The sequence below is a fragment of the Rattus norvegicus genome, chromosome 5 (genome assembly GCF_036323735.1).
Source record: "Rattus norvegicus strain BN/NHsdMcwi chromosome 5, GRCr8, whole genome shotgun sequence".
NCBI classification, from domain to species: Eukaryota; Metazoa; Chordata; class Mammalia; order Rodentia; family Muridae; genus Rattus; species Rattus norvegicus.
In genome coordinates this window covers 154,896,809-154,920,551 of record NC_086023.1, presented here as the reverse complement: position 1 = coordinate 154,920,551, position 23,743 = coordinate 154,896,809, and the positions used below count along the sequence as shown (strand labels likewise).

Here is a 23,743-nt window from a genome sequence, read left to right as displayed (position 1 = left end):
TAGAGCCATTCTGTCCCTCTCTTATCAGCTGGCTGTTCTGTGTCACCTGTGCAATCACAGGTTGGGGGAAGCATGGGGTTCTTCCTCAGCTCCTGTTCCTTAATCTAGCGGTTGGTATTTAGCCTTGGGCCTTGAAAAAGCTGCTGTTCCGCCACCTGTTGTGGGAGTGGGGCCTGACGCCATCCCCTCCTCCTGCCTCCGGTGCTATATTAGAGCCACAGCACCACATCTCTTTCTTATCATCCTGAAGCTCACTATGCTCCGGTTGCTGTGTTCCCTCCTGCTTGTGGCCCTTGGTAAGCCCTCAGCTTGTCCCGTGTCTCCATGCTGCCTCAGCCTGGGAGCCCCTGGAATATGACCGACCCTCACTCCTTGCCCCTTGGGTGACACCCGAGGCCTGCTTCTACAGAAGGTCTCAGCTTCGACTAGGATTTGACTGTAGGAGCTTCAGCTTGGCTCTGGGCCAGGGGTGGGGGAGGCAGGCAAGCTGCAAATGAACCAGCTCAGAAAGATCAGGAGCCCAAAGGGTAAGACTTCTTGAGGTGACAGTGGACAGCCTCCTGGCTTAGGGTCTGGGTGGGCTCTGTGGTTTGATGGCTCCCACTTGAATTTTCAGTCTTCTGTGACCCAGCCCACAAAGCTTTCCTTTGCCACCATGGTAACAGATGGCATTTACTGAGCGTCTACTGTGTCAGGCAGGAGGCAGGGGGCTGGTTGTTTTTCTTATAGGACCCCAGGCAAACCATCACAGTTTGGAGTCAATGGAGGAAACTGTGCTTTGGAGTAAAACAGCTGGGCTGGAGAGATGGCTCAGTGGTTAAAAGCAACTGACTGCTCTTCCAGAGGTCCTGAGTTCAATTCCCAGCAAACTCATGGTGGCTCACACCCATCTTTAATGGGATCTGATGCCCTCTTCTGGTGTGTCTGAAGACAGCTACAGTGTACTTATATATAATAAATAAATCTTTTTAAAAAATACAGTAAAACAGTTCATCCTGAGCAAGTGGCCAAGTTTCAGTTTGTGCCAGACTGCCCCACTCAAACATACACTTCATAACAGTCACCTTTAAAAAATTATTATTATTATTATTATTATTATTATTATTATTATTGAAAGTTTCGTGTTATAGCTCAGCCTGCCTTGATATTCCTGGCAATCTTACTGTTCCCTCTCTCAAGTACAGGTGTGAGCTAACATGTCATTTTTAGCTATCATTTAAAAAATTTTTTTACATTTACTTATTTGTTGGGGACTGTACGTGTGTTACGGAGCTCATGTGGAGACCAGAGGACAACTTGTAGAAGAAGTTAGTTCTCTCTTTTGGGAAACAGCTCAGGTCATTAGCCTGGGTGGTATCTCACTAGCCCCATTTTGTTTTGAGGGAGGGGATTTCACTCTGTTAGTCCAGGCTTCTGTCAAACTAGTGACTGATCCTTTGGGCTCAGATTCTCAATGCTGGGATCACAGCCATTATAACAAGCAATTTAGTTCCAGAGTTTAGGGGCTCCTTGAATACCAGGCACAGTTCTAAGTCTTCAGTCCTTGAACTAAAGGAAACCCTGCCCTTCTCTGACTTTGGCAAGTTCTGTCGTAGGTTAAATGCATAAATGCTAGTTCATACATGGCTAGTGAAATGTAGAGAGGGGAAGGGCTCACCTGAGGTCCCAAAACTTGTTCCTTTGCTTTCCCTCCTCTTCCTCCTTTCTTCTTCCTTCTCCTCCTCTTCCTCCTCCCTCTTCTTCTCTTCTTTTTTTTTTTTCTTTTTCTTTTTTTTCGGAGCTGGGGACCGAACCCAGGGCCTTGCGCTTGCTAGGCAAGCGCTCTACCACTGAGCTAAATTCCCAACCCCTCTCCTCTTCTTCCTCCTCTTTCTCTTCTTCTTCCTCCTCCTCCTCTTCCTCCTTCTCTCCTTCTTCCTTCTCCTCTTCCTCTTTTTCCTTTTTCTTTTTAGACAGGATCTCTCTATGTAGCATTGGCTGATCTGGAATTCACCGTGTAAATCAAGCTGGCCTTGAATTTATAGAATTCAGCTTGCCTCTGCCTCCAAGTGTTGGGATTAAAGGCAGGCACCACCATGCTTAAAAAGCCCCCCCCTCCCCTTTTTTCCTTCTGAGGATTGACTGACTGACTTCTCTATCATTGTGTGTAGCCTCAGGCTGTGGCCAGCCTTCCTACAACCCCTCCAGCCGAGTTGTCAACGGTGAGGACGCCGTTCCCTACAGTTGGCCTTGGCAGGTAAGGTTGATAGCAGCTGTGCCCGCTTCCACTGTGGGCTCTGAACCCCGGGTCTGCTGACGTGGCAGCCTCCCTTGACCCCACCAGTTCCTCTCCACTCCCTACTTTGACTTCAAAAGGCCCGAAATCTTGGACAGGCATTTCTTGGAGGTTGTAACTGCTCCATCTGTAATCTTGGCTGGGATTTGAAAGTGGAATCCGGGGAAAGGGTGGTGTTTAAGGGGTTGGCTTAATAGCAGTGGAATTGTGGGGGCTGTGTTTAGAGGGAATGTTTTGTTTCTAAACTCCTACAGTTCTGGGAGCTGTAAAAGGGTTAGGAACATCAGAGAGGTCTCTGGGGAGATTTTCAGAAGGCTGGACTCCCTGTGTAACATAGTAACGAGCCTCATGTGGCTATTTAAGTTTAATATAAAGTAAGGCAAACATAGTTGTTACATGCAAACTTGTAACTCAGTAGAGGCAGAAGGATCAGGGGTTCAAGGTCAGCCTCAGCTACACAGCAAGTTTGAGGCCACCCTGGCTTCTATGAGACTCTGTTTCAAGAACCAAACCCAGGCCTAGAGAGAACTCAGTGGTGGGGAGTTCTTTCTTTCTTTCTTTCTTTCTTTCTTTCTTTCTTTCTTTCTTCCTTCCTTCCTTCCTTCCTTTCTTTCTTTGAGACAGTCTCAATGGTGAAGAATTCTTTCTTTCTTTCTTTTTTCCTTTCCTTCTTTCTTTTCTTTGAGACAGTCTCAGTGGTGAATAGTTCTTTCTTTCTTTCTTTTTTTCTTTCCTTCTTTCCTTCTTTCCCTCCTTTCTTTCTTTGAGACAGTCTCAGTGGTGAAGAGTTCTTTCTTTCTTCCTTCCTTCCTTCCTTCCTTCCTTCCCTCCTTTCTTTCTTTGAGACAGTCTCAGTGGTGAAGAGTTCTTTCTTTCTTTCTTTCCTTCTTTACTTCTTTCTTTTCTTTGAGGCAGTTTTTTTTTTTTTTTTTTTTTTTTGGTTCTTTTTTTCGGAGCTGGGGACCGAACCCAGGGCCTTGCGCTTCCTAGATAAGCGCTCTACCACTGAGCTAAATCCCCAGCCCCCCTTTCTTTTCTTTGAGACAGTCTCACATAACCTCAGTTAGTCTTGAACCACAGTCTTTCTGCCTTCTTCTCTGATGGTGGAATCCCAGGTCTAGACCACCGCACACAGTTGTAAGAGAGCTTTTGGAGAAAGTCAGAATGCATAGGGAGGAGAAGGTGAGGCTTCAATGTGAGGCATGTCTTAACAGAGGCCTTGAAAGATCTAGGGTTCAGGAGAATGGGGAGGGGCTGGATAGGACAGGGGTTTTGGGGAGCCCTCAGGAAACACAAAGTTTGTGGATGCCTCAGAGGGCAGAGAGTGTTGAGGACCCCAGAGACAACATAAACCTGTGGTGGGAGGCTTGGGCAAATCAAAATGTGATGCTAATGGGAAAGTGACAGAGTCCCCTGAGAAGCTGCATAGTATGCATATTACAGAGGGCGCCATTTTTCCCTCACACAAATAGAACCTTCTAGAGCTATACAGCACATAACCTATGAAGCCACTGGTGGCAACCCATGGTGTTGGGTCTAGGCCACTCAAGCTCTTTTCTTCTTGGCCATCAGGTCTCCCTTCAGTATGAGAAGGATGGGAGCTTCCACCATACCTGTGGTGGCACCCTCATTGCCCCTGACTGGGTTATGACTGCAGGCCACTGCATCTCGTGAGTTCTACCCCTGTGCCGGTGCATGCCCCACTCACTCACTATCCCTGCGTGTGTCCTGGGAAGCTGGAGAGGAAGCAAGGTTGGCTCCAGGTTCAAACTGACCTCTTCTCCCCGGCAGGACTTCTCGCACCTACCAGGTGGTACTGGGTGAGTTTGAACGCGGTGTGGAGGAGGGCCCAGAGCAAGTGATCCCCGTCAATGCTGGAGACCTCTTTGTGCACCCCAAGTGGAACTCCAATTGTGTGAGCTGTGGGTGAGTGAAGTCTCGGGTGTGGAGTTGGGGTTCTACTCTGCAAGACGCCAAGCAACTGGAGAGGTCACTGCCAGGGTCAGCTGGCTGAGTCCAAGTGACACAGGCTGTGGTGGCTGCATTAACTAGAGTGGTGGGTTAAGGCTCTAGCCCATCTTGGCCAGAAGCCCAGAATGACCGGAGAGCTTCATCAGACCCCGGTGAAGTGATTTGAGTGGCAGGTAGACAGGCAAGATGGAGAGTAATGGTAGCCACAGTGTGGTACCCAGACAACAACATCGTCCTCTAGGGGGCTGTCAGAAGTGTGGGTTCTCACACATTAGCTTAGACCACTGCATTGGGAAGCACTGGGACTGGGGGGCAACTGTGACCCTGAGCCTTCCAGAGGACATAATGGATCATGGAGACCACCAATGACTAAGGTCATCAGGGCTAAAGTGGCTGTGAGGCCTCCTAGAGCTGTTCCATTTTAAGGATGGATTTGGAAAAGAGGTGTGGCAACATGCACCTTTAATATTAGCACGGGGGCGGGGCGGGGCTGGGGGTTTAGCTCAGTGGTAGAGCGCTTGCCTAGGAAGCGCAAGGCCCTGGGTTCGGTCCCCAGCTCCGAAAAAAAGAACCAAAAAAAAAATATATATATTAGCACAGGGAAGCTGAAGCAGGTGAATCTCTGTGAGTAACAGGCCAGCTCAGTCGATGTGGGCTAGCCAGGGCTACATAGTGAGACTGTTTCTCAAAAACAAAGCAGGACAAATGACTCAGACAGAGCCAGAGTGTAGCTCGATCTCGCAGCAGCTGCCTAGCCTGTGCAAAGCTCTGAGTTCAAGCCCCGGCACCACAAAATCAATCAGTAAATGGGTTCAGAATCCAAGAGATAATGGACTCCCTAGAACTGCAAATCTCTGGAGCAAAGGAGGGGCATGATAGTGGACCAGGTTTCATGGGACTCCCCCTCCCTCTAGCAATGACATCGCTCTGGTCAAGCTCTCAAGAAGTGCCCAGCTGGGAGACACCGTCCAGCTCGCCTGCCTCCCTCCTGCTGGTGAAATCCTACCCAATGGAGCACCGTGTTACATCAGCGGCTGGGGCCGTCTCTCCAGTATGTGCTGACCACAGAGACAGCATCTGGGGCAAGTGGGGTAGAGGGTCACAGCAGAAACCATCTTTATCCCGCCCCTGAATTCCCCTCCAGTTCCTACCTTCTCCCCGATCCTCCCAAACACAAATATGTCCAGTGGATCATTATGGGATGTCTACCGTGTGCCCAGTGCCCCAGAACACAGAGCAGGCAAGACCCCATAGTTCCTACCAGGCTGATAGAGCCTTGAAGGCTCCCACTATGTGACTCCCAGGTGTCCCATGCAATGTCCTCTGTCTCCCCAGCCAATGGGCCTCTGCCAGACAAGCTGCAGCAGGCCCTGCTGCCTGTGGTGGACTATGCACACTGCTCCAAGTGGGACTGGTGGGGCTTCTCTGTGAAGAAGACCATGGTGTGTGCTGGCGGCGATATCCAGTCTGGCTGCAACGTGAGTCTGCCTGGGCAAGCATGTGGGAAGGGCCCTAAAGACCCTCCACCATGTGCCCTGAGGTGGATAGACCTATTAGGTTTGCTAATACTGTCTCCAGGCCAGGTGGGGGTGACAAGAAACTCAGAGGTTGGATCAGGAGCCTGGGTTCTAGCTTAGCTCCCACCTAGCCTGACAGCTTCCAGTCTCCCAGTCCCGCCATGTTCCTTTTTGCCATTTGCTTTTTGAGATAGGGTCCCACGATGTAGCCTTAACTGGCCTGAGATCACCATATAGTCTAGGCTGGTCTCGAACTTATAGCAATGACCTGTCTCAGTCTCCCAAGTTCTGGGATCCAGGGTATGCACCACCGCACTTGGCCAGCCACTGTTTTGAGAATCTGGTATAGCACAGTCTGGGCTTCAGACTTACTGTGTAGCCAAGAGTTCCCTGGGATTTCTAATCTTCCTGCCTTCATCTGAGTGATAGTCTTGCAGCATCAGCACCGCATCCAGTTGGTGCAGCAATAGGGTGGAGTTCACAGCTTTGTGCACGCTAAGTAAGTGCTGTGTCAGCTGAGCTGCACCGCCTGCCCGTATCAGTTGTGGCTTTGAGGTGATGGTTAAACATTCAGAATGTTCTTGCTGTGTATAAACACAGGTTATCACCCTAACCTGGAATCCCAGCACTCTTGGAAGCTGAGGCAGGGGTTGGGGATTTAGCTCAGTGGTAGAGCGCTTGCCTAGCAAGCGCAAGGCCCTGGGTTCGGTCCTCAGCTCCGAAAAAAAAAAAAAAAGGAAGCTGAGGCAGGAGGATTGCCAAGTTCAAGATCAGCCTGGGTTTTATACAGTATCTCAATTAAAACTAAACAAAACCTCAAAGCATTAAATGTGGTGCAGATGATGAGAGGCCCCGTCTCTAGAGAGCTGCCTCTGCTGGGTGCTGTGCTGAAGTCTTTTTTTTTTTATAAATTTATTTTTTAAGATTTTATTTTATTGTATATGAATACACTGTAGCTGTCTTCAGACACACCAGAAGAGGGCATCAGATCCCATTACAGATGGTTGTGAGCCATCATGTGGTTGCTGGGATTTGAACTCAGGACCTCTGGAAGAGCAGTCGGTGCTCTTTTTTTTTTTCTTTTCTTTTTTTCGGAGCTGGGGACCGAACCCAGGGCCTTGCGCTTGCTAGGCAATCGCTCTACCACTGAGCTAAATCCCCAACCCTGCAGTCGGTGCTCTTAACCGCTGAGCCATCTCTCCAGCCCCCTGTGCTGAAGTCTTATATTGTCTCTTTAACCCTGATGTCAGAGGTTCCCAACCTTCCTAATGCTGTGACCCTTTAATACAGTGCCTTATGTTGTGGTGGCCCCCAACCATAAAATTATGGTTGCTACTTCAGAGCTGTAATTTTGCTGCTGTTATGAACCGTAACGTAAATATCTGTTATGCGGGATATCTGAAAGGTGCTCCCCCTCCCCCCAAAGGGTTTATGACCTCAGGTCCAGAACCATTGCCTTCCTTTGCAATCTGGTCTCCAGAGAGGTGAAGCAGTGTGAACGTTGATCGATGTCACTGAAGTCAGAGCCCGCTCCTTATCCTCAGACACACCCTACCCTCTGCTCTTTTCATCACTGCAGGGTGACTCTGGAGGACCCCTCAACTGTCCCGCTGAGAATGGAACCTGGCAGGTCCATGGTGTGACCAGCTTCGTGTCCTCCTTGGGCTGTAACACCCTGAAGAAGCCCACGGTGTTCACCCGTGTGTCAGCCTTCAATGAATGGATCGAGGAGGTGAGGCAATAAAGCCTGCCGGGGACTTTCAGAAGGATCTGCAGGAGGCTTGAGGCCCATGGGAGCCAGGAAGGGACCTTTGGGGACATTACAGAGAGCTCAGGAATGTTTTATGGGGCCACACTTCCAAAATCTAACAGGTATTGAGAAGTGTCCCCTGGCCCAGGTCCTTGCTAGTCAAGGGGGACAGAGAGTATGTCAGACAATGGGTTGATGCCATGCTGGTGGACAGGTGAAAAACAGACACTAGAGGGAAAGATGCTGAGAACCATAATGTGGGTTCTTGGGGTGGGGGTGGGGTACAGAGAAGACCTTATCTGGGCACAGGAGGTCCAAGACAATGGCTGCTCTTACTGACAGGAGTACTGGCTGGGATTTGTAGATTCACTGTGTTAAGAACCTTAGCTAATTGCTCAGCTGAGAATACCCATGAGGCCAGGAGGTCATGGTATATGCCTTTAAATCCAGCACTTGGGAGGCAGAGGTAGATGTAGGCTGATCACTGAGTTCAAAGCTAGCCTGGTCAACAGAGCGAGTTCCAGGACAGCCGGGGCTACACAGAGAAACTTTGTCTTAGAAAACAAACCAAACCCAAAGCAAGCAAATAAACAAAAGAATACCTACAAGGCTATTATTACCTCTCCTATGAAGATAGGAAACTAAGGCTCAGAGAGGTCAAGTCACTCTCCCAGAGACACACAGTATCCAGTGATAAGGCTAGGCCATTCCCACATGAGCCCAGTCCCTACAGGCCCAAATCTTGCAATCTTGACTAATTGCTCTGTTTTTGTCCAACCTTCTTTTTTTTAGACCATAGCCAACAACTAGATCCAAGGCAGCATGGACCCTACATGCTCTAAAGAATAAAGACCGTTCTGAAAGTCCAAGTTGATGTTCTCTGTCTTTATTGACGGCCTCTTGCGCACTGACTGGTTTGTGAAATCTTAGGTCTGAAATATGGAGGTGAGGCCACAGCCAGCCCCTCCACTGAGGAGGAGAGGAAGAATTTCCATAAAGAGGGGCTTCAATGGGGTGACCAGCCATGTGAGGACAGAGGGCTTCAGATGAAGAAAGTGAGAAACTTTCAGGAAATCCGGATAAGTTGTCACATTAATGGTCACACATAGGGCTGTAAATAGCCACATAGAAACAGGTGGCTTCTCAATGCAGCCACAGAAACATGAAGTCTGCAGAAAAACCTAGTCCTGTTGAGAATCCTGGGAGAAGAGGAAAGACCAAGTGTTCTCTATCTGTTGAGGGGACCAGAGGAAGAAGGCTGTCGTCATTCATTCATTCAACAAACATTCATTTCTTGCTCCAGAGGAAGCCTCAGAGTAATCCTCATAAGAGACTTGCCTTGTGTCAAGTTCATAGCTGGGCACACACAGAGGTGAGACAGCCTCTCAGGAGAGTGCTGGCTGCATTGAGAGCACAACAGACCTTTCACAGGGTTCACAGATCAGATATCCTCCAGATAAGACATTCACATTAAGTTTCATAGCAGTAGCAAAATTATAGTTAAGAAGTAGCAACGAAAATAGTTTTATGGTTGGGGAGACGCTACAACCTGAGGAGCTGTATTTAAAGGGTAGCAGCATCAGGAAGGTTGAGAACACCTTCACTAGAGTCGTGTTTTCTACTTTGAAAAGGCTGAATTGTTTGTCCTAGCTGCATGCATTTAACTTTCCCTGACTGACAGCAGGAGGCCTTGGGGGTCCATCTTTCTAATCCAAGGTGCTAGATTTTTAATCTCACAGACAACAATGTATTGCATGGTTTGGGGTTTTTCTTTTCTTTTTTTTTCCTTCCGCCCGCGCGCACGTGTGTGTGTGTGTATGTGTGTGTGTGTGTCTGTGTGTGTGTCTGTGTGTCTGTGTGTCTGTGTGTGTGTCCGTGTGTGTGTGTGTGTGCGTCCGTGTGCATCTGTGTGCGTGTGTGTGCGTGTGTGTATGTGTGTGTGTGTGTGTGTGCGCGTGTGCTAGAAGTCAACCTTGAGTGATATACATGTATATGCATATACACATACACATACATATACATATACATGTACTGGTAGGACATGATAGTGTACATGTTTGCGATCACAGTGTGCTTATTTGATGAGAGGCCAAGTCAGGAGAATCAGGAAAAGCTCCCAGAACAGCTAATAGCAGATGCAGCAGTGAACAAAAGAGATCCCATCTCAAAACGAGATGGAAGCTGGTCCTGCTGACACACAATCCCAGCACTCGGAAGGCAGCGTGTCTCAGTTACCTTTCTACTACTGAGACAAAATGCCATGACCAAGGCAACTTATAGAAGGGAGGGTTTATTCAAGCTTCCAGTTTCAGCCGGAAGTGTCCGTCACCATCACAACAGCCATAGTGGCTGAGAACTTACAGCTTGAACTGTAGGCAGGAAGCAGAGAGAAGTGTCAGGCTTCCGATCCCATTACAGATGGTTGTGAGCCACCATGTGGTTGCTGGGATTTGAACTCAGGACCTCTGGAAGAGCAGACAGTGCTCTTAACCACTGAGCCATCTCTCCAGCCCTGAGATTCTTATTTCAAAAACAAACAAAAAAAAAAAGGTAGAAAGTGGGGACTGACATCTGAGGTTGTCCACTGACCTCTCTCTTAAGTGTACCATGGCATACGCATGACTGCACACATACAGAACACACAGACATGTATGTACCCCCCTCAGGGGGTGAGAGAGAGAGAGAGAGAGAGAGAGAGAGAGCATACAAGTGATACACTTAACATAATTAAGGTGGAGAACTCACAGTATTATCCCTCAGAGGCCATCAGTTGGGGCACATAACAGAATAACTCTTGCTTGATCCTTGAAGGCCTTTGGCCATATATTTTTCCTTGGCTGACATGAAGGCTAGAGAGATGGAGCAACCTGCTGGGCTCTCCTTCCTGCTGCTGTGGCGGCTAGTGGCTGTTGGTCAACCTGGTGCCAGCGTGAGGAGGCATCGAACTGAGCTCTGCCAACCCCTCGTGGATACGTGTGGACACAATCAAGAAACAGTTGTCACAGCTCCTGGGGTGCTAGACATTGTGCTAGACTTAACCTATTCTGACTGATGGAGGGGCTTGGGGTTCATCTTTCTAATCTAGGGTGCTAGATTTTATCATACAAATATCCACAATGTACTGCGTGGTTTGGGGGTTTTCTTTTCTTTCTTTCCTTTTGTGTGTGTGTGTGTCTTGGTGTGTGTGCCTTGGTGTGTAGGCTGGAAGTCGACCTTGAACGTTGGTGTTCAGGGACTATCCACCTGCTGTTTTGTTACTGTTGCATTTATTTATTTAGGTCTACATATAGGTCTGTCTGTCTGTCTATCTGTCTGTGAGTGCCAGTCACATAGCACACGTGTGGCGGTCAGAGAACAATCTTTGAAGATGGGTTTTTGACTTCCAATGTGGGTTCTAGGGATTGAACATGGGTCATCAGGCTTCGCAGCAGTAAGCCCCTTTTATCTGTTGAGCCATCTCGATGGCTGTACCCTCTTCTTCAAGACTGGGTCCCGAACTGGGATCCAGGGCTCACCCATGAGGCTAAGCTAGCTGGCCAACAAGCCCCAGAGATCAGTCTATCTCTGCCTTACCAGGGCTAAGATTATAAGTGTACACTACCACCTCAACTTTCTATGTGGGGGGGGCAGGGATTGAACTCAGAATGTCATGCACGAATGCCAAACATTTCACCAACTGAGCATCGAATCGGCACCTATTTTGATTAAAACAAAAATGCATAGAGAGATGAGGTACAGTGGCCTGGATCTATAATCAAACTGCGTGGGAGGCTAAGACAGGAGGATCACAAGTTTAAGGCTAGCCTGGGCTACATAGTGAGACTGTCTCAAAATCAACTAAAGATACAAATAAACAACGGCAACGATGAATCATTAAACAATAAAAGTACATACTTTTGTTGTTGTTGTTGTTGGTTGGTTTTTAGTTTTTTTTTTTTTTTTCTTTTTTTTTTCGGAGCTGGGGACCGAACCCAGGGCCTTGGGCTCGCTAGGCAAGCGCTCTTCCGCTGAGCTAAATCCCCAGCCCTTGGTTTTTAGTTTTTGAGACAGGGTTTCTCTGAGTAGCCCTGACTGTCCTGGAACTCATTCTGTAGACCAGGCTGGCCCCAAAGTCAGAGATCTGCCTGCCTTTGTCTTTCAAGCACTGGGATTAAAGGTGCATACCATCACAGCCTAGCGGTAAATGGATTTTTTAAAAAAAGCTCATTAAACTTGTTTGTTGGGTGTCACGGCACTGTGGTCTCCTGATGGCTGCTGGTCTACGGTGAATGCATTAGACAAAAGTTATGTTTTTCTCCCCCGACTCACTGATGAACATCTGAAGCAGGGCCAACTTTCTGGGGTCACAAGTAGTGCTGGGGTGGATGTCCTTGGACGCATCTCCAGGGGCACATGTGTTCGAGCTCCCTAGGCTGCATTCCCAGAACTGGAGCTCCCTGGTGGGACAGCATTTGTCAGCTCTGCCAATGACCTAATTCTCCAAGATGACTGTGTCAACAATATTCCTCACATTTACTCCCTTTCTCCTCTTCCCATCCACTGCCCCCATGCATGGCAAGTGGCCCCACAATTTTCTTCTAAAGTCATTCCCGGGATCTCAAGCCTCCCCCATAAAACCCTCTTCCAGCTCTTTAAGAAAAAAAAAAAATCCAAAAACTGTTCTGGCAAAGGTCTGGGTCAGAAGGCAGCAGGGCAGGGGCAGGGTGAAGCCGAGGAAGTTCAGAACCAGATCAGGGTGTCGTTAATCAGTTTTATTGAGTCAGACCACAACCCCTGACAGACTGCATGCACAGGTGTTGCCAAAGCTGACCCTCCTCCACCCAGTGGATCGGAGAGCCTTAGATAACACCACCAAATGACTTCAAAGTAAAGGCCAGGCAGACTTCTGATGCCCCTGTTAGCATAGCAGCGGTCCCAGGGACCTCCCCCCATTTCCAACGGTTCTCAACACTGGCAGCATCCAGCCAGGAAATCGTTGAAATTTCAAATGGATCAACTCAACAATGTGATTTAATCAACCATCCTGTCTTCTTGGTCTTCATTCTCAACAACTCAAATGTCCTAGAGAAGGAAGCGTCTGTTTTTAATGAGCCAAGATTAGAACCTCAACTCCCTCCTTTTTTTTTTTTTCAATTTCTATTTTGTAAATCGTTAAAAGCTGACGATTTGCTGTTTGAAGAAAAGTGTGGCATCAGTACTTTTCCTTTTAGAGATGGCCCAGTGTCAGAATGCTTGCTAAGCCACAGCCCGGGATGGGAAGTTAACATTCATCTTCAAACCACCCAACGCAACCATTCACTCGGTCATGAAGGAGCTGCGGAGGTGTGGGTGGGAATGACCCCCACAGAATCCTGTATCTGAATGCTCGATCCCTAGTTAGTGAGGCTATTTGGGAGTAGAAGGTGTGGCCTTGGGGATGAGGTATGTCACTGGGGGTGTGGGCTTTGAGGTTTCAAAAGCCTACTCACTCTCTCTCTCTCTCTCTCTCTCTCTCTCTCACACACACACACACACACACACACACACACCACATACACACAGGAACATACAGGCACACACACACAGGGATACACACACATACATACACACACACGCGCGCGCGCAAACACTCACACACACACACACACACCCCTGCCTGCTGCCTATGAATAAGGTTATAAAGCTCCCAGCTCTTGCTCTAATATCATGCTTGAAAGCTTTCCACCATGATGATCACGGACCAACCCTTTAAAACTGTAAGCAGGCCCCCAGTTAAATGCCTTCCTTTTGTAAGTTGCCTTACTCAGGGTGTCTCTTCCCTGTAATAGAAGAGTAACAAAAACACAATCCAACAATTCTATTACCTCTCCCCCAAACCCCTGGAATACTAGCATTGGCCACATTTAAAGACCTCTGCTTTTTTTTTTTTTCTTTTTTTCGGAGCTGGGGACAGAACCCAGGGCCTTGCGCTTGCTAGGCAAGCGCTCTACCACTGAGCTAAATCCCCAGTCCCGAGACCTCTGCTTTAAGAGAGAGATTTTCCTTTTCTCTCTCTCTCTTTTTTAAAGATTTATTTATTCTATGTGAGTATGCTGTCCTCAGACACACCAGAAGAGGGCATCGGCTCCCATTACAGACGGTTGTGAACCACCATGTGGTTGCTGGGAATTGAACTCAGGACCTCTGGGAGAGCAGTCAGTGCTCTTAACCACTGAGCCATCTCTCTAGCCCTGACTTCCAGTTTTAAATCTCCCCCCTTTGCTTCTTCTCTTCCACAGTTGCTGTTCTTTTGCTGGCCCTCTCCACTTCTCTGCACTTAGAACTTTTATGCACAATTAGATTTAATGGGCACAAGCATCTGTTGATCTTGTGTATCACATACAGCAGAGAGAGGAAGGCAGCCCATGCTTGGTGGGTCCCACCAGTAGGGTTTCCAACTGGGCTCAAAGCCCCAAATGTCAGCAAAGCTTTCAGGGTACCTACGAGCCTAGCTCCTGCAATGACGCTCACCACCTGTCTCCAGTGCAGCTGTTAAAAAGACATGTAATTAAGAGTGAAAAGCAGAGAAATTTAACATGGCCGCATCTGGGAAATGACTAAAGGAACATGGTGCAGTGACCGTTCCCCACCAAATCCATCTCTGGGTTCTGACAGCTGGTTCACAGATACGATTAACTAAGTCGTTCTTGTCAAGGTGGCTTTGCCCAGTCTTGTCTCCGCTTCAGTCGTTCTGCAAGGTAGTCTGACAGGCCGCCTACACTGTGTGAAATCTCCCTCTGGGAGACCCGTTCTTCCTCTGGCTGGCATCAGGCTTCGGTCTTTTCCTTCTTTAAGCAGGATGCTGTTGTAGGTCGCCCTGAGGCTTTTTACAGTTTGATGTTCATTGAGCCTTCTCCCCTTTCTGTCTGGTCAAGTAAAGGCTAGAGCTGATGACTGGGCGGTGGCAAGGAAAGGTGGGGCTGGAGGTCTGAGAGAGGGGAGGAGAGGAGAAGAATGGAGGAAGAGGAGGTAGGTGGAAGGAAGATGGAGCAGAACAACATGGCCAGGAGAAGCTGCAAATATCGAGGGGTCTCATAGACGGGGAAAAATTAGTATAAGCGGTAGATCTGCCCAATCTAGGCATATAGCTTGTAAATATAATAACTGGTTGTGTGTTTTTAATACAAACTTACTGGGGTAAGAGATTACCACAACAGGATGCTTCTGGGGAAATTGCAACTCCTTGGGGACCGTTTGCTTTGCTGCTCTGATAGCCAGAGGGAGGGGCATGGATGTCTCTCTTTAGAACCATCCCGCCAGGATGGTTACACAACTGTGTTCACTGTGATGTGGGGCTTGGGGAGCTGAGGCCACAAGGGGGCGAGGTCACCAAGCTTTGCCTCCGAGGCTCTGCTTCCAGAAGCTGGAGTGATGGTACGATTCCCATCAACTGTGAATTTGCCAAGTCTTCCTTGGGGCACAGCTTGGTGGACGAGGAAGGCTCCTGGCTTCAGTCCCCAGCACTACCAAGGACAGGGAAGAAAGAGAAAACCCTTCTGATAAGGAAGACACGGGCAGTGCTGAGAACCCTGTTTTCCAAATGCGTCGAAAACTTTGCTGCTTGACACCGCAGCTCTGGGGTCAGAACAGCTTCTTCTTGTCAGTGTGTTGGTGCCAGATCCCACAGAGAAGCAGCCTAGATTCCCAATCCAGGTGCAAAGTGTCAGAAAGGGTTCTTTTATTTTTATTTTTTAGCAAAACAAGTCTATATTTATCTTAACTGTGTGTCCAAGGAAACAGAATCCTGAGTCTAATATTTAGCTCAAGCCAGATGCTAACCCTTTTAATATAGCTAGGCTTGCTGAGGCCCGACCAGCACTGCTTTCAACTTCTCAGTCCCATTCACCCCCAAACCCCCGCCTTTTCCTTTAGCAAGACTTACCAGAGTTTATTTTGTGCTATTTATTGTACCAGGTGATTGACTTTAACTTTGTTCATGTATAGCTCCATTTTTGGTAGGCTCCATCACGTGGGCTTTATCACACAGACTTCATGCCCTCTCTGCCCCTTGACTCAGTGATTTTGCAAATTCGTACACAGCCTGTGCTTGAGTTTCAAGTGTCGGGGACAGAGCAAGGCCTGACATCACACACCTGTAATCCCAGCTGAACACCTGTCAATGTTCTGTCAGACACTGGGGCAGAAGAGCATGACTCAGACCCACTAGAGAGCACGGTCCAACTGTGGCAGGAGCATCACATGTTCAAAGCCAGCCTGGGAAACTTTGGGAAACTTTATCTTAGTGGGTAAAGGTGTTTGCTACCAAGCTTGATGACCACAGTTCCATTGGCGGGGCTCTCAAGGTAGAAGGGGAGAACTGACTCCTGCAACTCGTCTTCTGACCTCCACATGGGCACTGTGGTGCAGGAATCCACAAAATAGATAAATGCATAAATGTAGCTTTAAAAGGTAAAGAAGGCAGGGAAGAGAATGAGAGGGGAGAGAGAGAGGGGGAGAGAGGGAGAGAGGGAGAGAGGGAGAGAACGAACCAGCACAGCAGTATAGCACTTGCATGCACGAAGCTAGCTCTAAATTCAATCCTAAGAACATCAGTGACACACATGTCTGATCGAGGCATGGAAGAGACAAGACAGGCAGGATCCCTGGTTTCACAGACCCTTTCTAGAAGGATGAATGAGATAAAAATGAAGAAGTATTCTTTCTTCTCTCTCTCTCTCTTAAAGATTTTATTTATTTTATGTATGTGAGTACACTGTTGCTGTCTTCAGACACACCAGAAGAGGGCATCAGATTCCATTACAGACGGTTGTGAGCCACTCCTGGGTGGATGGGAATGGTGAGGGCTGTGTGGGACGATGCTACATTTGAGCTGGAACCTGGGCGAACAAGTCTCAGGAAAGAGAACACATGGGGACCATTGACCATCTCGTCCCTGGAGAGAATGGGGGTGAGGACAGGAGAGTGGGGCTCAGTACACACAGGATGGGGACAGAAGGTGGGGCCCAGCACACAATGCAAATCTGACCTTGACAATTTGCTTTCACCTAAATGTTTAAACCTACAAAACCAGGCCTGTTCTCTAATGCAAAGTGTGACTCTCCCGGGTGACCCCCACAGTCTGCTGAAACAATCCACAGAAAATGCTGGAAGCCTAGGACCTAATCCACCCTCCCAATTCACAGGCAGGGAAACCAGATTGAGTGTAGTGGGAGGAGGAAACATGGTTGTAGAGGTGAGTGGGGAAGGCCCTTGCTTGTTTCCATACCTAGAACAGGGCCAGAAGGAGGAGTCTTAGGCCCCTTTCCCCTTCTCCCTCTCCCTCCCCAGAACAACATCTCCCCACCCCCTCTGTGTAGCCCTGGATGTCCTGGAACTCACTCAGGATCAACCTACCTCTGCCTCCCTAGTGCTGGATTAGAAGTGTGGACACCACTTCCCAGTGGTGCTGTCACTGGGAAGGTGGTCTTGGGCTGTACAGCAAAGTTGGCTGAGGGGCCGGTAAGATGGCTCAGAGGTTAAGAGCACTGACTGCTCTTCCAGAGGTCCTGAGTTCAATTCCCAGCAACCACATGGTGGCTCACAACCATCTGTAATGTGATTTGGTGCCTTCTTCTGGCCTGCAAACATACATGCAGGCAGAACTCTGTATACATAATAAATCTTAAAAAGAAAGAAGGAAAGTCAGACAAACAGACAGACAGACAGCTGGCTGAGGGGCCGAGGAGATGGCTCAGAGGTTAAGAGTTGCCCTTCCAGATGAACTGACCTAGATTCTCAGCACCCACGTGGCGTCTCACCACATCTTTTAGCCCATTTCCGTGGGCTCCACCGCCTGTCTTCTACCCTCCATGGGCATCAGGCATGCATGTGGTGCACAGACCTACAAGAAGGTAAACAATCATACACATGAAATTTTAGAAATCGAAACAAAACCCAAGCAAGCAAGAGAGCAAACTAGTGTTGGAAAAAAGTCTATTCATGGAGCTGCAGAAAGAAACACTTAAACAAGGAGGAAGTAATTGTGCAAAAAAACAGTTTCTTTTTGAGTATGCCAAAAGCTAAACCAGGCAAGCAAACACACTGGGGCACGAAGTTCATTTAGCTTTTATTCTAAGGCAGGTGGTGACTGAATTTCTGTCCATTGGTGCCAGAGGGATATCAGGATCTCGTCTGATTGGTTAATTCATAATCAGCATGAAGGAAAGGGCAGAGTGGTCGGCTGCTCTGGGTCATCACATTCTGGGAATGCAGCAGAGTTTTTTTTTTTTTTTTTTTTTGCACAAACAAGTTTTACTAGTTGAGGTGGAAGGGGGATGAAAATATTTGAATTCCTTTGCATGAAGGTTTTACAAGATGTTAGAGATTAGCGGGGGTATTTGAGGGCTAGCCATCTTTGATTAAAAAAAAAAAACAAAGGGGTTGGGGATTTAGCTCAGTGGTAGAGCGCTTGCCTAGCAAGCGCAAGGCCCTGGGTTCGGTCCCCAGCTCCAAAAAAAAAAAAAAAAAAAAAAAAAAATGTCAAAAAACAAAACAAAAACCCACCCTCGCACCAGTAAGCAGCGTTCCTCCTTGGATTCCGCTCCCAGCTCCTGCCCTGGTTTCCTTGGGTGGTGTGACTGTAACGTGTCAACTGTAACAAACTCTTTTCTCTCCAAGTTGCTTCCGATCCCAGTGTTTATCACAGCAACAGAAAGCAAAGTAGGACACAGGGCTTGTCCAGTAGACCGCGCCAAGCCTCAACCGGAGTGACCCCACCCAAGGTGGAACAAGACACTACTCCTTTCTGTCTTTCTTGAGTGGCATCAGAGGTTCCAGGGTGTGGCCTCGGAGATTTAGGAATACCTGCTCATCTCTTCTCTTTTTAACACTGGGTAAAGGGGCGGAGGAAGACGAAGCCCTCCTCCCGGGCGACAGAAGCCACTTGGGGTTGAACAGAGCCCAGCCCGGAAGCATGGAGAAGAGGCGACTTAAAACCATAGAGTAGCGCAACGCGGTTGAGGTCCAGAGCGACGCTGCCACTAATGTAGTCTCTCAAACAACTTCCGCTTCCGGCAACAAACCGGAAGTCCAGCAATTGAGCACTAATGTTCCTTTTCCGGACTCAGTAGCGGGTACAGGTATTGGGCTTCTGGTCCTGGTTAAGTCGGACTACAGTGTGGGCCCCCTGCGGAGGTAGATGCTCCGCTCCTTCCTTCCATCTGCTTCCTCTGTGTCCTGGCCTGGGCGAGGGCCATGTCTTGTATTCACGGCTCTGCGCGTGGACCCCCCTTTGACCTCCCCCGGGCGGGAAGTCCACTTCCGCTTCTTCTGGGCGGTTCCCAGCCCCAAGCCTGGCGTCTTTTGCCGAATTGGAGCCTCGCAGCACCTCTTATCTTTGGACCCTTGAGCAGGTCTCTGCCAGCTTATTGCATGTCCATGAGTGTGGATAGCAGTGTCTGAAGGCGGCCAGAGTACCACCGTTGGCAGGGCGTGGTGGCGCGCTTCTGACATTTCACAACCCCTCGAGGAGCAGAGGAAGAATTGCTTCAAGTTAGAGGCCAGTTTGAATTACATAGCGAGTTCCAAGCCAGCCAAGGCTAAGTAGAAGAAGCCTGTCTTCAAAGCAATACAAAAAAACCAAAATAAGTAAATTATAATTGTGGGTTAGTGAGAGAATTGGGTAAGGGAATGGTGGTTGGCTTCTAAAATTCAATAACTTAATGTGGGCAACGGTGCTTGCAATTAAGAACAGAGGTTAATGATAGTATCAGGGAGGGTGGATATAATGTGCTCAGGGCAATGTAACCGGGAAAAAATTTGTTGTTGAGTATTTACGAGGAGATTAGCGTTAAGTTGGGTATGTGGTTTCCAGAAACTGATAGCATTTATAAGGCAGGTCAGTTGTAGAATTAGTCTGTCTCTCAGAAGTAACCTTGGAAACTAACTCCCTAATAATTTAAAGATTATTTCTAGATGCAAGTCTTGTGAAGATCCTGGATACAGTGAAAGGGTGCTTTCCTAAGTGGGTTTGGGATCTTCACTCAGAAAGGTTTTGGCAAGAGGGGAAAACCTGAAAAGTATGTTCCTCTTGGCTTCTTGTGAAAATAACACGTTTTAAATAATAATAATAATGATGGTGATAATAATAAACCGCAAAGATATATAGTGAAAATAATTTCTCCCCTTGATCTTATGTTCAGGAGCACAGCTAATTTAATAACTTCCAGGTACGGTTTGCCGATGTGCTATCCATAACACTAGTGTGTATTTTCTTCAGTGTGTATGATACGGTTAAGGGGAAGGTTTTTATTGTAGAGAGAGAACAGCCAGAGGCCTCTGGAAGAGTCCAGAGCAGAGAGAAGGAAGTAGACTGAACACAGCCTGCAAACTGTACATGGCTGGGGCTATGTGGGAGTGGAGAATAGAGAAAACAGAAAGGGAGGGAGGGAGGGGGAGAAGAGAGAGAGAGAGCGAGCATGGGAGTGCAGGGTTCCAAGGAGAATGAGTAGCTGAGAGGAGGGAAGCCCCATGAGCTGGAGGGAGTTTAGGATAGGGGATCAGGAGAAGGGGTAGGATGCTTGTGAACTTGGAAATGTATAACAGATATTTGTGGTACTGAGGGGCCTGGAGACCAGCATGTGCTCCAATAGGCTGATAGGTACCGGGTAGTCATACGTACCTTCTGCCAGCTCCAAGCTAGCAAGGGGTCCCATCCTTCTACCATCCCTTTGGTAGGTGGGAACCAGTTCCAAGAGTTTCTGAGGAATGCTGGCTTTTACCTAATCACCAGAAGTTCTCCTACAGTCAAAATAGAACTCATTTCTAGATGGGGACACCTTTGGGGTTTGTGAAATTGGAGTTCCCTTTGGTTCCTGGGCACAGGCAGTGGGGATGGCTGCTTGCTAACACCTGAGAGTTTTATACAGCTGTTGGTCTGTGTGTTGTTTATGTCCTGATGTGCTGTGGGCGACTTAGGCTTTACTTCATTTGTGTCAAGGCTGCATGAAATTATTCCTCTGAATAGTTGGTAACACTTTAATGAATTGCCAGTTGACGGACACTTAGATTGTACCCAAGATTTTTTTTTTTCTACCAACTTCATCCAACCTTTCCCTGACTGAATAGTTTCTTTTTCCCTAAAGTCACCGTGGTTCTGTTTTATTTTATCTTCTGATATACAAATATCAGACCCAAGGCGCTTTATTAAAAAGGAGGTTCATTTACCTCACGGGTTTGGAGGTTCAAGGGCACAGTACTCATTGACTGAGCTCTGAGTGACATTACATTGATAGGAGCTCATGTGCTGCGGGAAGGTCATACGAGGAGACAGGAAAACAGACCGAGGCACAAGTTTGCAATTTTATGACCTCATTCTAAAGAATTAGCTCTTGGCAATGCACACCTGTGATCCCAACACATGGGAGGCAGAGGCAGGCAGATCTTTGAGTTCGAGGCCAGCTTGTTCTACAGAGGGAGTTTCAAGATAGCAAGGGATACACAGAGAAACCCTGTCTTGAAAAACAAACAAGAAACAAAAGCAGACAACAAACATAGTAAATAGATCATAAGGAACTAGCTCAGACAGGAGTATGGCTCAGTCGGTAGAGTGATTAACCAGTACCCAGGAGAAGGCTTTGATTCCCAGCATAAGGTGGATGGACTGGCCCAAGGGTGCAGTCTTAGCACTTGGAGAAAGACAGAGGATCCGAAATTCCAGGTCATCCTCTGCTACAAAGTCAGTCTGAGGCCAGGTTGAGCTACAGACACCGTCTCAAAACAGTTAAGACAGCGAACTACTTCCAGGAAAATAGAATTAATACTTGCTTAGGGTAGCGCCACACGCGGTCTGCCAGGTCCTACCCGTTATGCTGCTTTAAAAAAAAAAAAAAAAAGACAGCCTCATGTAAGCGCAGGCTGTCCTCAACTTGGTATGAGGTGGAGACTGACCTGGAACTTTTAATCCTCCTGCCTCCACCTCCTGAATGCTGGGGTTTTACATTAGTTTTTATTTACTTTACATCCCACCAAAACACCTTTTAAAAAAAGATTTGTTCTTTTATTTTATTTATGTGTATATGTACATAGCCGTGCAGATGCCCTTGGAGGCCAGAGACCTCAGATACCCCAGGAGCTGGAGGGACATCTCTTGGGTCATAGACCACTTCTAAACTAGCAGTACCCACAGGCTGGCTCACCAGCTCAGTGGGTAAGGGCACTCGCTGCCGGGTGTGATGATATAAATTCAATCCCTGGAACTTACATGGTAGAAGGAGAGAACAAGCTCCCAAAAGTTGTCCCCTGACCTCCAAGATGCCCTCACATGACAAACAAGGAATACAATCTAAGAACAAAGGACACCCTGCCTTTGCCTCTCATTCTAGATTACTCACAACCTTGGGGGAGATGGGCCCACCCTGCTCAATGAGCTAAGACCAGATAGTGAGAACTGGCACGGGTTCCAGGAATATCCAAGAACAGGAAGTAGAATCAGTTCAAGCTCCAGGAAGTGGGTCAGGGAAACTCAAACGCAGCTTAATGTTAAGAACTGGTCCGCTGGGACTGGTTCACCCATTGAGAGCCTTATAGAGGACCTGAGTTCAGTTCCCAGTGTTCAAGCTGGGCAACCGTGTGTCTATTATAACTCCAGTTCTGGGGGAATCTGATTCCTCTAGCCTCTGAGGGCCAGTGTGTGCTCATGTAGGTGCAGATGCACAAGTAGTGAGTATTGGTGTCTGCGATGGTTAGTGTTAAATGTCAGCTTGACAGAATCTAGAGTGACCTGGGAGGTGGGTCTCTGGGCATGTCAGTGGGGGTTATTTTCATTGCCTTCATAGAGGTAGGAAGACCTGCCCACCATGGACAGAACTGTTCTCTGTCTGGAATTCTGGGCAACATGTAATCAGTGCACTGTTTCTGATTGTGACTAGGATGTCACCATCTGCTTCAAGCGTCTGCAGCCTCCGCTTACATACAGTGATGGATGTACCCTTGAACCATGAGCCAGGACGTGGCTCTCCTTATGTTGGCTTTTGTTGGAATATTTTCTAATTGTGTGTGTATGAGTGTTTTGCCCATATGTGTGTATGTACGTCATGTGCATGTCAGTACACACAGAAGAGGGTGTTGGCTCCTCTGGAACTGGAGTTACACAGTGGTGTGAATCACCATGTGGATGCTGGGAACTGAACCTGGGTCTTCTGTAAGAACAAGTGCTCTTAATCACTGAGCCATCTCTCCAGCCCCTATCAGATTATTTCATCATACGGAGCTAGAGAGATGACTCAGTGGTTAAGAGCATTAACTGCTTATCTTCCTTAGAGTTTTATTGCTATGAAGACACACCACGACCATGACAACTCTTTTTGTTGTTTGTTTTCTGAGACAGGGTTTCTCTGTGAAACAGCCCCTGTCTACCCTGGGCTTCGTAGTCCAGGCTGGCCTCGAACCCACAGAGATGCATCTGCCTCTTTGGAGTGTTGGGATTTAAGCCTAGCCTTAAAATCGCCATAGTTCATCCCAGCCATAGAAGAGAAACTGTGACAGGGACACAGAGTCTCACTGTGTAGTCCTACCTGGTCTGGAATTTGTGTGAAGGCCAGACTGGCTTTAAACTCACTGAGATCCACTGGGGATTACCATGGCCCCCTGGCCAGATTGGTTTTGGCACAGGGTTTCTCATAGTGAAGACTGGCCTGTGTAGCAGAGGATGGCCTTGAACTCCTGCTTCTGCCTTCCTGAGGCCAGGCCATCAGTGTGGGATACCAGGCCTAGCCACTGTTGATGATTTTTGACTGTGCCAGTTGTTGCCTAGGAAACAAACCTGAGGAGCTGTCTGAGGGAGAAGGAATTTTAAATGCCAACATTCCCGCTATGAAGATTAGGGAGTGGGTAGTTCATTGGGGCCATGCTAATGAAAGGCATGATTTGAAAAACAGTGTCTCGGTAGAAGCTATGCCTTTTAAAACTGCATTCGTGTGTGTGTGTGTGTGTGTGTGTGTGTGTGTGTGTGTGTGTGTGACACACACACAGGGATGTCACAGTTCATGTGTGGAGATCAGAGGACAACTTAATGGTAGTTCTCTTATTCCACCATGTGGATCCAAAGATTCAAATTCAGGCTGTCAGGCTTGGTGGCAAACACCTGCACCTCTGAAACATCCTGATGGTCTCGGTGGCAGTGGTTTATTGGTTGATTGATTGATTGATCCGTTTACTATAAACTCTTGCTGTATCACAGAACAGCTGGAGAGTGGTTTAAAAAAAAAAAAAAAG

At 47.9% G+C, this 23,743-nt stretch overlaps 1 protein-coding gene across 1 annotated transcript; it reads left to right on the top strand.

The window, feature by feature from the left end:
• The first annotated feature begins 218 nt into the window (after positions 1-218).
• Positions 219-8,382, top strand: Cela3b (chymotrypsin like elastase 3B). The gene is made up of 8 exons (NM_001106692.1): positions 219-296; positions 2,151-2,236; positions 3,848-3,945; positions 4,067-4,201; positions 5,161-5,297; positions 5,582-5,724; positions 7,343-7,495; positions 8,306-8,382. Exons 1-8 carry the CDS (start codon positions 257-259, stop codon positions 8,321-8,323), a joined length of 810 nt encoding a protein of 269 aa, NP_001100162.1. The 5' UTR covers positions 219-256; the 3' UTR covers positions 8,324-8,382.
• The last annotated feature ends 15,361 nt before the right edge of the window (positions 8,383-23,743 follow it).

What these genes read in the sequence shown, in the direction of transcription:
- Cela3b (NM_001106692.1), top strand. Translation starts at nt 257, where the DNA reads ATGCTCCGGTTGCTGTGTTCCCTCCTGCTTGTGGCCCTTG. An exon ending in CCTCCTGCTTGTGGCCCTTG is followed by an intron (nt 297 to 2,150) that starts GTAAGCCCTCAG and finishes CATTGTGTGTAG; the next exon opens with CCTCAGGCTGTGGCCAGCCT. An exon ending in ACTGCAGGCCACTGCATCTC is followed by an intron (nt 3,946 to 4,066) that starts GTGAGTTCTACC and finishes TCTCCCCGGCAG; the next exon opens with GACTTCTCGCACCTACCAGG.